This window comes from Vanellus vanellus (genome assembly GCF_965231255.1).
Source record: "Vanellus vanellus genome assembly, chromosome: 3".
Taxonomy (NCBI): Eukaryota; Metazoa; Chordata; class Aves; order Charadriiformes; family Charadriidae; genus Vanellus; species Vanellus vanellus.
The window spans coordinates 117,007,516-117,023,310 of NC_138907.1; the positions used below are offsets into that span (position 1 = coordinate 117,007,516).

At 35.2% G+C, this 15,795-nt stretch overlaps 1 protein-coding gene across 1 annotated transcript in view; it reads right to left on the bottom strand.

Moving 5' to 3' along the window:
* Nucleotides 1-3,856: 3,856 nt before the first annotated feature.
* The window catches only part of SMC6 (structural maintenance of chromosomes 6), a 28,438-nt gene continuing 16,499 nt past the window's right edge, over nucleotides 3,857-15,795 (bottom strand). The window contains exons 18-26 of the mRNA XM_082480753.1: nucleotides 15,497-15,577; nucleotides 13,523-13,693; nucleotides 11,967-12,104; nucleotides 11,057-11,202; nucleotides 10,222-10,347; nucleotides 8,699-8,804; nucleotides 7,385-7,537; nucleotides 5,602-5,699; nucleotides 3,857-4,298 (exon numbers count right to left, since the gene is read on the bottom strand). Coding sequence (XP_082336879.1) covers nucleotides 4,190-4,298; nucleotides 5,602-5,699; nucleotides 7,385-7,537; nucleotides 8,699-8,804; nucleotides 10,222-10,347; nucleotides 11,057-11,202; nucleotides 11,967-12,104; nucleotides 13,523-13,693; nucleotides 15,497-15,577 — 1,128 coding nt within the window. The 3' untranslated portion in view covers nucleotides 3,857-4,189. The remainder of the gene's footprint in view (nucleotides 4,299-5,601; nucleotides 5,700-7,384; nucleotides 7,538-8,698; nucleotides 8,805-10,221; nucleotides 10,348-11,056; nucleotides 11,203-11,966; nucleotides 12,105-13,522; nucleotides 13,694-15,496; nucleotides 15,578-15,795) is intronic.

Below are 15,795 nucleotides of genomic sequence, written 5' to 3' on the forward strand. Positions count from 1 at the left end.
AGTATAAAAAAAAATCCTGCTAAAATGATCCCTTTAATTAAAAGTATATATAAATATATATATATAATGTTTAAAATATTGTTTTATTGGAAGTTTAAAGGTTTTATTGGAAGTGTATTGATCTTTGCCTGAATTTTCAAAAGCTTCCACAGAGGTTGCAATCTATATGTCCCAAAATAAATTTATAACATTTGACCTTTTCCCTTAATTCTTATTTCGTGTCTTCAGCACGGTAATAGGGAAAAAAAAATTCAGTCTCTTTAATTACCTGTCACTGTACTACTGGGAAATATATATTTCATTATGAAAGCATGAAGAAAACTTCCTTGCACTCACTCACTCAAAGAGTTGTATTACACAAAACCAAAAATTGTAGTTCTCATATTTACCAACGGAGCAGCCGTTTATCCTCTAAGATTCTGTCACTAAGATTTACCAGCATACCTACTATTTACCAGTATACCTACTAGACCTGTGCTTATGTAGCTTTTTAAGCTAGCTGGAAGTCAAATACAGTTTATTTGCTTGGCCTAAATCTGGTCTTTTAATGTTCTTCCCTCCTTAAGTCTTTCCTCTTACCATATGACATGAACTACCCCGGGTTTATATTAAACAGACGTTGTCAAAAATCATTACTGATGAATTAACTACAGAGTATGATGATCGAGAAATGACAGTGAAGAGAAACACCCTCCTCCTCAACTCTATGTGCATCAAGTTTGTTGCAAGTACGAGTTGTGCGCAGCCCAGGGAAAGCATCGAGAACTAGCAGACTGCAGAAACTGCAGATAAAAATCCTTCCTTACAACACGTTTCCCAGGTGCTTTAAACAGTCGGTTGCTTACAGGATTACAAAAAAAAAAAAAAAAAGTCTGAACATGTTACAATTGCACGTTTGATATTTCTTCTTTGCCTTATGAAGAAATGACAGTACTCTTAATAGCTAAAAAACAGACAATAAAACATGACACAAACCAAGTCATTCTCTGTATTTTCAAATTTAAAAAGTGAAGCTCATCTTAAAATTGAGGGGGGGAAAAAAAAAATTGCAAAAAACGGTTTTGCACATTTTGCTAACGTACATGGTGGGAGGAAAGCAGAATTGTTGCCACAACCACAGCTATCCTCTAAGATTCTTTGTATTCCAAACAAACAGCAAAAGGCAGCGATTTCCACTACATTTTCTAATACCAGAATTTTACTAAGACTACACACAGGTAACGTTCTTAGCAAATTAGAGAGTGGTATACTTTGTACATTTGGCTGTAACTTAAAAATAAAACCCACATTCTGAAAATGTTACATACTTCGGAGAACGATACGCACATTTTTTTCCACTTAGGCTTAAATTACCAGTTGTAGAGAGGATGTTGAATATTCCTGGGAATTTATGCCTCTTTGGTTTACATATACTTATTAGAGAAGCAGTACATCATTCTACATTTCCCTGCACCTTGGATTTATGTAGCTGGACAGACTCCATTTACTTTAATGCAGCATTAAGCAATGCATTGCCATCCAAAATGGCCAACAGCTCAAACACAGTCACAAAATGTAACATGAGCACTGCCATTCTCTCTGTAGGCAGCTGGTGTGGTAAACTCTGTATTTAAAGTATCAAGAATAAGATAGTTTTGAGACCTTAGTAGGGTCACTGCAAAAATAAGTGCATCCAAGCAAGCGCTTCAGTAATTGTTTATTCAGAACTAGTCCCCTACCATGAAAACAGTTGCTTATAATATACAGTCAGGCACATATTTTCATCAAGTACAGTGGTAGATTAGAATAAATACAATATATCGATTTGAACCAAAGACCAGAATTGTTGCCAACTGCTCCAATACTTCAAGTAAGTCTATAGAAAATGTGGGAGAAAGCTGAAGTGTTAGCTCAGTAGGAATGCAATAATTTTCCTTAAACTCCTTTCTCCACACGACTCATTATAAAAGTACTAATGAAGATAAATGCTTTTCTCTCTCCTGCCTCTGCACTCTTGCTTTACTTTTTGGGATGCTGAAGAAAACCAGGAAGAAGTAATGCTATGCCACTCTGTCATTTCATATTTTAAAAGGGTCTGAAACATTCTAGTTTCATCATAAAATCAACTCAGATTGAACATGTGGTTCATCACCATGTAATACTATCGAGGACTCCCAGTACAAACAAGCTGGGCTCACGTTCCAGGCAAGTTTTGCCAAGTATACGCTTTGCATGGCTTTTTATTTCCCCCCCCGTATTTTCACATCATAAACCTAAACACCTTTTAAGTATCTTTAATATACATTTCATCAAATCACAGGATTATGGAATTGTTTTGGTTTGGTAGGGACCTCCAGGGGTCTCTTGCCCTGCTTGAAGGAGGTGCAGCAGGCTGTTCAGACCCAAAAGCCTCCAAGGATGGAGATTCCACAGCCTGTCAAGACAATATGCTCAAATGCCTCATATCTTCATCCTGAACAATCCCTCCCCTCGGTTTATCCAGCCAGAACCTCCCCACTTCAATTTATAACTGCTGTCTGTCTCTCTTCTGCCACACGCTTCAACAAAAAGCCTGGCCCTCTTTTGCCTGTTTTGCCCCAAAGCTGCCGAGTCTCTTGGCCCATTACCTTGCGCTTTCAGAAGGAAACAGCTGAAGCCTTTAAAAGATCAAAGAATGGTCAGGGTTGGAAGGGACCTCTGGGAATCATCTAGTCCAACCCCCAGTATCACTAGACTTAATTCCCATAGTACGAATGCACCAGAACTGCCGCTAGCTTTCTCAGCGTATTTCCTTCGATTTTTATCTAGCTTCCAGATTTTAGAGATACCTACAAGTTTAATACGTGCTTGTGTAAAAACTAAGCAACCTTAAAGAACAGAAAATACTGTACAGTGGGTCAAGCCAAATTCACTACAAAGTAGAGTTAAAACTTACACTGCAATGAGGTTTTATTTAGGAATTGCTGTTCGGCAAATAACTGTAGAAACTCCAGAACTGTTCTCTGAATAGTCTCAATGGCATCTGTATCCCCATAACATAAAAAAAAAAAAAAAAAAGAAGAAAAAAGTATGTCTAATGGCTGAACTCTAAAAAGTGATTGTTTTGAAGAGCTCCCAACAATTTTAAGTTCCTGGAATAAGGAGAACAGAAGAGAAAAAAAAAAGTTAATTTGAGGCAGTCTGAAAAATCTGTTTCTTCTTTCTCCCTCTTTATCCCCAATAAATGCTTGTATTATTTAAATAAAGCAAATTAATTTTATTTTAACTGCTCTAGTATAGTCTCGGGGGAGGGTGAGATGGGAGGGAAGGCGCAGACACCCAATAAAGTGCAGGCCTGCGATGCTGTAGAAAAGTTACTGTATTATTTCCCAAAATTCTTATTCCACTTCATTCCTCTATATTGGAAGGACTTTGGTCACTTTAGTTTGTTATAACGTAATTAGTATCTACAGACTTCATCTATACCTGCAAACTCAGAGTGTGCAAGAACTTAGTTTACTGGAATTAAGAATCTAAGTTTATAAAGTTACAATTTGCTAGGTTTTGGAAGCTCATGTCCAAAGAAACTCAAACTCTTCCCTATAAATTCTTTAGGAAGAAATGAAAGCATTTTTTCCCCTGCCCAGAGAATATACTGCAAATAAATTATTCACTTCTGTAGTTATAAAAGTGTATACTATAAATACTAATAGTTTCTCACATTCAGCTGCTGTGGTTCCACTGGAAAAAAATGAAACACGTGTTTTACTGAATGTATTAAGTAGCACGCGTTTAAGAAATAAAGCAGAGCTTTATTTGAAAGAAACAAATATTTTTAACTTAATGCTAATTTTAAGTATGTAGAGATACTAAAACGTTCCCACAAGTATCAGTTCTCACTCTTTATTAAAATATTGCTTCACAGTTATTCAAAATATATTTCACCTTCTCCAGAAGAAAGAACAGAACAACTGATAAAAAATTCTATAGTTGGTAGTTAAAAATATCAACTGAACATTCAGGATTTTCTCATCATCAAAACTGCTTACTCTTGGTTTGTACACATACAGTAATTCTTAAAAATAAAAAAAATAAAAAAATACAGGAACCTCTTCTTTTCCTGAGAGTATCTAACAAAAGATCCTCTTATCTAGCATCAGGAAGTAATAACTTTACACACATAATTACACATTTATCCTCAATAGTATGCCATATTCATACACAGAGATACTTATTGATCTTCCTTGTTGTCATTCCTTTTTTGGAAATTCAATGTCCTTTGGCCTCTTTCAGGGTCCTGCATTCGGAGGATTCGAATACGGGTACTCGTAGGCAGAGAACTAAAAATAAAGCATGCATCATTTTAATAGTGTTTCTTCTCTACAAATTTTAGTATTTCCATTTGATTCTTTCCATTACATATTTTCCTTTAAATAACTCCATCTTTTTTTCTTTGTCAGTTTTAAAAAACAATGACACAGGGTGAAGTTCTGGCTTCACTGCACTGCTACTGGAGCCAGACCAGTAAAAGCTTGAGGTTAAGACAATGACTAATTTCAATCATGTGATTTCTAACAATTAGACTACTTTAATTCTAGAAAAGGTACTTTAAAGAGAAACTCCAAATGAAATAATGATCGAATACACTTCTTATTTGCCTTACAGATCCTGAAGTGGCACACACTTTATACTTGTATAATCACTCACATCAGACTAAGAATGAGCAAAGTTACTACACATACATTTAGAGGCTTCTCCACCGATTCTCCTAAATGTATTTTTTCTGAAGGTGCCTCTGTACCTTTGTTACATTAAATGTTTGCTGAATATGCAACATGTAACAAAATATAACAAAACCAATCTGCACTTGAATCATTAAAATTTTAAACAGTACCCATACAGAAAATTCCTATATGTTTATTGAATACAGTTTCAGGAATTCCCAAAAAAGCATTTCCACTTAACAACAACAGAATACCATTATTCTACTTTTTATAGATATTAGTAAGGGAAGACAATTAAGTGCAAATCCACTTCATTTTGAAGACCGCTTAATTATCCTCTGCAGGCTTCACTGATTACATTTGGCTCATAGAGAGAAGAGTTGGCTGCATAAGGTTAGACAGTGACTGTCCCTTTCAGCTCAGCATGGCTTTACCAGGGACTTATATGGAGCTTTTTAAAGAATTTTGGGCTACTAGATCAAAAAACAGGAAACAAGGATTAAGTTACCAGTTTCTAGATCGGCGATATTAAAAAAAAAATAAATCAACTCGAATGACAAACATCTTGAAAGTACTGTAGTATTAATAGGAAAAAAGCTAAGTCTTGTGTTAATTTTGGGAGGGGAGATACAAGGCTAAAAGCTACCAAGAACCTACTTTACACAATAAAACATTTCAAAAACCTGTTCTACTTAAGATAAAGTGATTCAAGTCCCACTGAACTACCATATTAAGAGACATTACATAAGGAAGAGTGAAAAACCTATTAAATTCCCAGAACCATCAGCATTGAACTCTAATTGTTGATGTTCTACTGCTACAAACAGCAAAATTTCTTTCTCCTCGTATTTACTTTTTTCAAGTTATACTCCTTGCAATAGAACTTCTTGTACCAGGAAACATAACACAACAGTATTACCTCATGCTTTGTGGGGTGAGCAAAATGAACTGTCGATGATGCTGAGAGTCAGCCACCTTAAGAATCATATCCATTGCAATTCTTCTGTTAACCATGTCCTAAAGACAAAAGATTTGTCAGGTAGAGATACTGACCGTGTGCTTCACTGGCCTATTATTGCACAAATTAGGACAAATCCTTAAGAATAAACTCATTAGAAAATTTCTTAATAGAAAAACCTACCGGAATTAATTCATACACAGTAAAGCTTAGCTAAAAAAAAGTCTAATAAAAACTAAGCTGGAGAAACATTAGGGTTAAATTCTAAAAGCTACAAATTACAGTCGGGGAAATTCTTAAACTCTACTTTTTAGTATATATGCACAATACAAAGCTTCTGTCGGAACAATCACACACTCCCACTCACAATGTTTTTCTAACAGCTTTTATACATGTAGTGCTTCTTGCTTTATTGGTATGCTGAGATGAATTGTATTTTAGGAGAATAATGTTTCCTATAAAATCCTGGTTCAAAATTACCTGAAAGGATTTATGGGTTGCGTGAAACCTAAGATATTACGTAGCTTGCTTTTATTATGATGATTATTATTATTATTACTATTTTGAATACAACTTTATGCATTAGGCTTACTGAAAAAGATGTGTAATGGGAAGCTAATATTAGGAGGGGTTAAACAAAGCTCTGCTTCTACACATCGTTACACATGAAACTAGGTATCTCCCTTGCAAACATGCTGATGGAGTCCTCTTGTGGTGGGTCCCCAGGATAACACCAAAAGTAACCACAGAACGTGGAGACAGTAGGGTTGCAGTTACTGGCACAGCAGCGGAAAGACAAATTGTGTGGAATTATTTATGGAATAGACAACATGGAAGCTCTCGGCAGGACCTATAGTTCTGAGTATCCACCCTTTTCTAGACAGATGGATAGACTTCTGCACAACTAACTTGAAAAAGAGGACCTAAGCTTTGGAAGTCAGCTGAAAAAAGACTGCTTGACCATCTTAGATGCATACTTTCCTTTTTGAAATTCTTTATATATAGAGGGGAAAAAAGATAATATACTTTAAGTCTGTGATTCCCAGTAAATAAATCATTGATGGGCAGGGGGGGCACTGAAGGCAAAATGAAATAATCCAGTATCAACTCTTTGTCTCACAGAACTAATTCTTTTCTCAAACCAAACTACACTGAATATTAATAAGGAGGAAATAAAATAAGAATAGATAAAAAAATTGGTTAATCGCCTACCCAGGGAAGCTGTACAGAAAGATGAGGTTTATCAGTAGTATTTACTGTTCATTATTCTGCATTTCAGCATCTTGGAAAGATGCTACTAGGGGAAGTATTACAAATGTTTCTGATGAGCAACAGTGAACTCAATTGCTACACTTGCTCTGGAAAAAAACCCCACTGATCTCAGAATCTGTAGAAGTCAAAGCACGTGCTAAGCCCAGAACTGTCACAGCCATATGCAGAGGCAATCTGTGACAAACACAGTAACAACTGTTTAGGGAACTAATAAAAAAAAAAAAGTTATATTTTATGATTTTTGCACTGAAATAAGGTTTAAACACATAAAGTAACAGAAATGCTCATAGCTCTGGGCACCAACTTCAGAAACAGAATAAGCTTCAAAAGTCACTAAGAAAAGTGAACAAAGATCCCTAACTATATTTCATTTAAATATAGTGTTTTAAAATCTAACCAAATACACGTATCAACTCAACAATTTCACTAATTTATACAAATCAGAATAGCAAATACAAGTTTAAGTTTATACCATGTAGACATCAAATTCATCCAAGCATCTGAAAGGAGATTCGGTAATGGACCACAGAGAAAGAATGAAACAAACTGTTGAGAAGGAACGTTCACCTCCTGATAAAGATCTCACATCATTAAGGGCAGCTTTGTCTTCCTCTCGAGGCTGGACCTTGAAATAAAAATATCAGAGCAATTTTTAAACCTGAGATAGAGACCTACTAACAGAATCATAATTCTAATGGCAAATGCGTTACACATGAACAGATAGAGATCACTCGAGAACAATTTTATGCATTTATATTAAAGTATACACACACTTACATTACAGTTATATTACAGGAAAATCCAGTGGTTACCAGCCACACTAGTAAAGCTGGTAATAGATTTACAGCAGGAGTTCAAAGGAGGAACGGTTTCTTCACCAGAATACATGAAACATTGTGAACAGTTCTTTGGTTCCATTGATTATGACGACACCTTGTGGCACTCCCCCTTTAAGATTAAATTTAAGCATTTTCTTGTCCTGTTAATTACATTACCTTTATCAAGCTAAGCAGAAAAGAACTATTTTGGAGTGGGGTCTTTTGGTGTTTTTTTTGGGGGGGGCGGGGAGTGTGTGGGGGTGTTTTCTTATTTTAATTTACCTTCCTTGACTAAATATAGATCTCTTGCATGAGAAACATGAAACATCAGCTATAAAACCAAAAGTGTTCTGATAAAGCCAGGTAATGACTTGACATTTTGTGGATTGAGTTTGAGTTCTTCAGATACGTATCCTTCACCTGTTTAATAAGGACTGCGTCAACATGTATTTATGTTGTCACTACACATTTTTCCCCTCAGTTCCTAAAACTGAAATCTCCCACAGAAATAAAAGTAAACATCCCACAAGTAAAACTTTTTTGAGAGGTATGTTAAAAGACACACAGAAAACAACATAATATTGAAGCTTTCAGCCATTAAAAGTTGTTTAAATAACAACTAGAGCCATTATACAATCACAATTAAAGGCAAACTTCCTATCCATGAAATACAAATGAGCAATTTTGAAAGACTGACTAGGATGACTGGCTAGTGAATTCTTATCCTCAGATAAGATGACAGTTCAAATTTATTCCATGTAATCTAGCAACCTGCTCATTTAAGTTGGCAATACGTTTTTTTTGTAGGATGTTGTTGAAAACAAGCAAGAACAATTTAGCATGTCACATTCTGGAAAGAGGAGAACAACTTACACTATCCTTTGCAATGCATGTTCTAGGAGCTGATATTAAAAAAATAATATTTTCATTACATATTATGGTAACTGAAGTAATATAAAATAACTTACTGTTATTGAAAGTGTCTCATTCTTGTGATCAAAAAGTATTTTTCCAGAGCAAGCTCGAATACGTAATAAATGGTCAAAGTAGAGTTTGCATCGTAAAGAAAGGAGCCTTAAATCAGTCAAATCAAGCAAGAAAACATTAGTTCAGTAAGTTTTAAAATACACTGAAAAGTTACAACAGGTTTTTATCAACAGCTCCACCTCATAATCTTAAATAACAACCCCTGCTCCATTCCTAAGGTTTTCTCACATCAATTACACTCTGGGACAGGTGACTTCTGATACTGAACATATTGGAGAGAATCACTGACACAAAGTAACAAGGTAGGAAACCCAGAAGTACAGGCTTTGTATTTTCTAGAAGTCTGTTTCAGTTGACTAGAAGCTTTTTTACACACTTCTGCCACAACTTCAACAGAAAACAACCAAATCCCACTGCTTTCCTATCCAGCATTAGGACTGCACAGTAAAGACAGTAAAGAATTTACGCAGACTCTGCCAGACCCCAGGAATCAAAGTGTTGAATATTAATTCCATCACCACCCCTTTTCCCCTCATTCTAGCATACAATTCCCCAATAGACAATACATCACAGTTCCTCCAATAAAGAATTATGGTTCTTTAACACATCTTAAAGAGGGATTTATAGTCAAATTTGGGCACTAGGAACAAGATTCAGTTTGACATATATGGGCACCAAAAGGCAAGCATCCGATTCTGCAGGTAAATCTTACCCACTAGTACTTCTACACTTCCACCTGCAAAAGTTGGGATTTTCCTGATCATTACTGGCAGGATGAACTGGCACCGCCTCCAAAGCCCAGATCAAAAAATACAAAAAGCAGAGCCACCACAGATATCCCTCCATTTCTGCTGAAGGGAATGATGAACGATAAAGGGCTGCACTGGAAAACACACCATCAGTCCTTTTGAAGAGAGGCCACCACAAAATCTTCATCAATTGGTATAGGATACTAAGGGACTGAAGCAATACAGAAAGGGTGCACTCCCGGTAGGGACACTCCATGACAGAAGCAGCTGTCAAATTGCAGAATCTGAATAAAGGTCTTGAATTTTTTTCAGCACAGGGCAGAGAAAATGTGTTTGGCCCACAATGAAATTACATGAGCACAGCACCACTAATTATATTCAATTAAAATACGCGACAGTTCCAGATAATTTCAATGCTAGCACGTTGCTGGTATTTTACTGACCAAAACCAGCACTGAAACAGAACTGCCTTGGATTAAGTCAGCATAGCCGAGGCCTTTTGTGTGAAGCAAAACACAGCCTTTCCTGACCATGTTGTTTTTCCAGCTGTCTGTCCGGGCTGCCCCTGAACTGTCAGGCAGAATAGTATTAGATCTGGGAGCAAGACTGGGTTAGAAAGATTGCTGTGAATACCGCCTTAAAGATATCTCATTCTTATAGGTCTGCTCTGTAATTTTCACCCTGGAATACAGCCACATACTTACACCTACATATTCATTTACCTGAAATCTGAAATTACAGTAAAATTAACTCACCTTAAGAATTGCCGATATATTTTGAATCTCTGTGTCATTATTTCCTCCAGCAGCTTAATAAATTTCTTTAAATTCTTTACTTTACTGTTTGCATCCTCATATCTTTCCTTTGCATCGTGAAATTGCCTGTTTTAATTAACAGAAAGTTTAGGATCAACATGCATTACATTAAACCCAAGCTATTGGTGTAAGTGCTGAAAATCAAGTTGATAATCAAAACATTCAAATAAAAACTTTCTTGTGAGGATCTACATTAAAGCTAAAAGCATTTGATGAGTCAAGGAAGACACTGTCCACAAATGCAAAGTGGTCAAAAAATTAAATTTTACTTTTATTTTTAATTCTTTTGAAAGGAAGCTCTTACACCAAGGAGAAAGAATGACTGGGCTCTGCACGCTCAAGAACATCCAAAGTGAGTGATTCCTTGAAATACACTGTAGTCAAAACCTCAAGTAATGGCCTAACTCTTGCATTAATTATTCAAACTAGAAGTATCCTTAATGCTCATTGCATCACAGAACAACGGCGAGTTATGTTGACACCACGTAGTCATAACCTCTAAACGTTAACAAGGTTTCTGATTATTGGTAACTTCAGATATATAGAGATAGAAAGACAGTACAGGCACTGTCTAAAATCCCTAGAGGGTAGTTCAACACTCCTAAGCCTGTTCAGTACTGGTTGACTGAGCAATCAGCACAGCGTGTTTCCATACTTTCGTACATGGTTTAAGTACTAACCACACATATAAATGCATTGAGTCAATAAGAAAACACTTCTTTCCCCTGTCTTTTCCATCTTACCTGAACAACTTAAGACATTAAAGATGACTTACTGTACTATTTCTTCTCTGTTTCCATGGCGATCACTTTCTGAATTTATCCTCTCTCTCAAGCGATTCATTTCTGCATCAAGACTCTTAACGGTTCTGCTGACCTCTATGCGCTCTGGATAGATTTGCCTAGCTTGTGCAATTTTTTCCTAAAGCAATGTTTGAAACTCAATTAATTGTTACATTTTTAAACAGCCTGTTTAGTCTTCACAACAAATATTTTGTGCTATGGAAAAACAAGGTCTACAAGCAAGAACAATGTTTTTGTATTGTTCTTAATTTATCACAGCAAACCTAGTTATCATTAACAATTTTACTAAGAACATTTATAGGTAGGTAGTTATTTCAGTGCTAAGAACTGTATCCATCTGAGATCTTTTATATATTCACAGTTATTTAGCTAATACAGATAAATAAGGAACCAAATTCACCATAATTAAATAGGAGAGTCTTCCAAAAGTCTTTGCAGATGTGATTTCAGAGTTAGTTAATAAAACTTGATTAGATATCAAGTCTTTAAAAGATCAGATATGAGGTATGTACAAGGAAAAACTTAGCACCCAAAAAACTAAAACGGTATTATTCAATTTAACTTAAAACAGAAATTTTAAGTCATTTTAATCTTTTCACTGCAAGATACAGAAGAAAAGAGTCCTAGAAGGATAACCCCTAACTTCTCTGTCAAGACAGAAACGGTGCTCTGCCAGACAAAAAAAAGAAGCCTCAATTCATGTATACAAAATTACTTTCACGTGATTTAGATACAGCCAGCTTAAGACATAGCTGAGAAAATACTCAGTGTAGCTGACTATTAATGTGGTCTGTATGTTGTACAAGTGGAATGATTTATTAATAAATATTAGAAGGATCATGATCATCTAACTTCAGTAAAGGAAAAAAAACCCACACCTACCTCTAATTCTTTTTCTTTGGCAGCTAGTAAATCTTTATGTCTTTTTATGCTAGCCAAGTGTTCTTTCTGCTTGTCTTCATAGTGCTGCAAACGGCGTTTACTGTTTTCCACCTCTGAGTCAGCTTGGTTTAATTCATCCTGTTTGGAATAAATCAAGATGTGGTAAGTGAGCTGTTTGGGGTAGATTCCTAAGCATCTCTCTAATGTTTACTTATCACAGGTAATTATGTTGGTTTTAACACTGTCTAACTTATTTTGCTTTCAGTAAGACAACTTCTTTTAAAGAAAAGGAGCTTTAACAGCAACTTATCAGAAAGTCTATACTCAATTCCGACGAGGATACAATAAAGACCTGCAATGTTTTTAAGAACTGTATCTTGAGGGTATGTTTTAATTTTTGAAAAAAACCCACCCTTTCTCCTAAGCCTCCAAAAACTACATTTGTTTTATATGCTACATTCTAGCCAGAACTTCTGATGCCCGTGTGACATCAGCCAGAACTGCATTTCTGTGTGAAAACTCAGTGTCCTGCTGTACCTATAATATGATGTAGACAATAGCAACTTCTATACTACATAAGTGTTGATACAGCTGAGGTGATATCATAGCTTTCCAAAGAAGCAAACAGGTATAAACAATGACATAAATTAGAAGACAATTTTCTTCCTTATCCCTGTGAACTAGATGGCTTATCTTAAATCCTTACATGCTGCTTCTTTTTAAATAGAACATATCATTAGAATTTCCACACTAGATGCATTATAACTAATATATTTATCAGCTATTTTCTTTACCTGCTTCCTTCCTTTGTTTGTTTGCTCTTGCTTTTCTAATTTGGGCTGACTACATAGCAATGTACAAGTTAAGTGACACATATAAGAGATTCCTATAGGGATCTTTAAGTTTTTCCTCATTCATCCTTCTACAACATGCTGGACGCTTATTTCCATTTTCAAACCATGAATTCTTCTTGACAACATGAGATTGCCTTCCATTTGCTAATATCAAATTTTGCATGTCACCACTCTGCTATTTATCTTAAATCTTGCCACTTCTCTGTGATTTCCAGGTGTCTGCTGTCATCTTGAATAACTGAAACTACGTATCAGTACCTTCTGTGATTATGCAACTTCATAGAGTAACAACCATTTCATATTGAGCTTCAAATGCTATTTTGAAAACTGACCAGTTGTGAACATTCTTAGCCAGGCCTTATGAAAAACAAATAAATAATCCAAAACAACAAATGTGATGCACTAAAAAGGAAAGTCAAGGAAATTATTCTTCCTTCCTTATGAGTCCATGAATAAAAGTATCTGGGAACAAACTCTATTTAAACATAAAACACTATAGCAACTACATTCAACAATCAACATCATCTTCAAAATATTGCCAAGCTGATTTCTTGATATGCTCTAGAAAGAATGCTCTACTTCCATTTTCACAGATAGACCTTAAATGTATCAAGAAGGAGCATACTCTTTTCTCTTTTTAACATCATTCCCCTTGCCACACAAAGGGAATGATTTAAAAATACAATATGAAATTATTGCTACCTTAATTGGACCAGCAATTTCTTCTACTTGATGAATTTTTTCTTTCATTTCTTCCAATTTTTTCTCAGCTACCTGAAGAATATTTTTCAGTTCTTCCATTTTTGTGCTTTGTTGCTGCATGTCTTTTTTTACAGATTCCATCTTACCCTTATTTTCTTCAGCTTCATCTTCCTGTCAAAATATATTAAATGAAGAATAATAAAAGAAGACATACATTTGCAAATTACTGTACAAGACTTTTATTATTGCTATCAGGGTACAAGATTACATGCAATACTCTAATAAGAATATGAACAGCTCAATGCAGCTGCCACTAAAGTCCAAAAGAAGAGACTGACAGTAGGAGACCACTGAATCAAACTGCAGAAGAAAAAGTGGAATTTCATAACTATCTAACTGAAAATTAAGGGGACTTTATTTGGGACTTGTGATGAAAAGTCTAGAGAGGTTAGGATTTTGTGAAGGCTTAGCCATGATAATATTTTACTACAGTAATTTTTTAAACAAAAGAACAAGGCAACATCCCTCTGGATCCGTGACAGAGTATATACATTCAGTATGCAAAGGAACACAGGAACAGTAAGTAGATCATCACTGTTCCTGGACAATGATGCCATTCCTAATGAATTATCATCATAGATACTTTTAATTCAAAGAGACAAATATTGTAAAACCTGGGAAGAATATGTAAATGATATTTTGTATCACTAAGATTTTTTTTTTTTTCCACAATCAGACAATTGTGAAATCAAGGTAGCAATGAAAGATAAATACCAAGTGAAAGAACAGCAAATCAATACATAGTAGTGGTCAGAAAGCACAGAAAACAGGGGGGGGGGAAAAAAACAAAACCAAAAACAAACAAACAAACAAAAACCCACAAAAATCCAAGAAAGGAATAAGGAGAAGCAAACATAAAACTACCAGTTGCATAAGACTATTACCAGAAGCAATGGTAAAAATTGTGATGCTCAAAAAGCAAGTGTCCAATAATTTTTGAACAGGAAGATATTCTCCTACAAAAATGTAATATTTTTCTGTCTCACCAAAAGGATAAAGAAAATACTTCTTTTAAAAACTAGATAATCTGGAACAGAGAAAGAAACCCTACAAAAAAAAGAAAAAAACATTCTGGGCAACTTAGCCTCTCGCTGATCCCAGATAAAATAGTGGGAAAAATGGCATGGAATTTGAAAATACTATAGTCAGGATTATTATTAATATCTATCAGCATGATTCTCAGATTTGCTCAGAAATCTTGGCCATCTATACATTAGATTACAACAACAGCTGAAATTCCTGGCCACCATCATATGAATCACAACAGATTATTAAACATTTTTCTTCTGTTATTAAATTGCTATGCATACATTTTAAGAATGCACGGGTAAGAATAAGAACTTTGAGGAAACCATCATACTACCATAATCGTTCCCTAGGGCAATATATGAACTTTAAAACTTCTGCATGGTGAAGCTACAGCAAAGCAAGAAACTGTGGGTTCAGGGCAGAGCAGCAGTGCTGTGACATAAATTATGCTCCAGAGTGGCCTTTACCTATGCTTTGATAGTGCCACTTCTGACTTCCAAACTTACAGCACTGCTTCACCCCAGAGTTTTACAGCGTTGCAGGTCTGGAATGAGGAAAGAAAATGCAGGGAATATCTCTTTACAACACCACTTTCCCTTCCATAAACCTGCAGTGCTATTGGTTTGAAAAAGGGCAGAAAAAAAAAACAAACAAAAAAACAAAAAAAAACACAAACCAACAACCAAACAAAAACTCACCAAAAATAAATAAAATCATGCCAATGCCATAATTGTAGACATATTGTAGAGTTTTACGTTCTTCACTATTTATCCAGCTTGTACAGTAATTGAAAATCTACAATATTTGCTTATTTCAAAGTACTGCCAACATTAAAAGACATTATTTCATATTCTTAATAGACATAATTTGATAATCTATTCTTACTAATGTACGGATGTCCACTGACTGGTGTTCTTCCATATTTTCAAGATCTGCTATTTCTGCATTTGTTGTTCTTATTTTTATCTGAAAAGAAAAAGAAAATAAACATTCTTGAGCTTATCTAAAGAGAAAAGTTGACATTTGTTCATTCAACCAAACACAGAAAGCAAGATGTTTGGTCTTTTAGTTTCATTGGTGCCTACAAAAGACAGAACTCTTCCCACTTAACTATGGAATCCATTTTTATAAGATATAACTTGTTCTGAAAGCCACATGCACTTTAAATCTTGAAGTTGTTATTG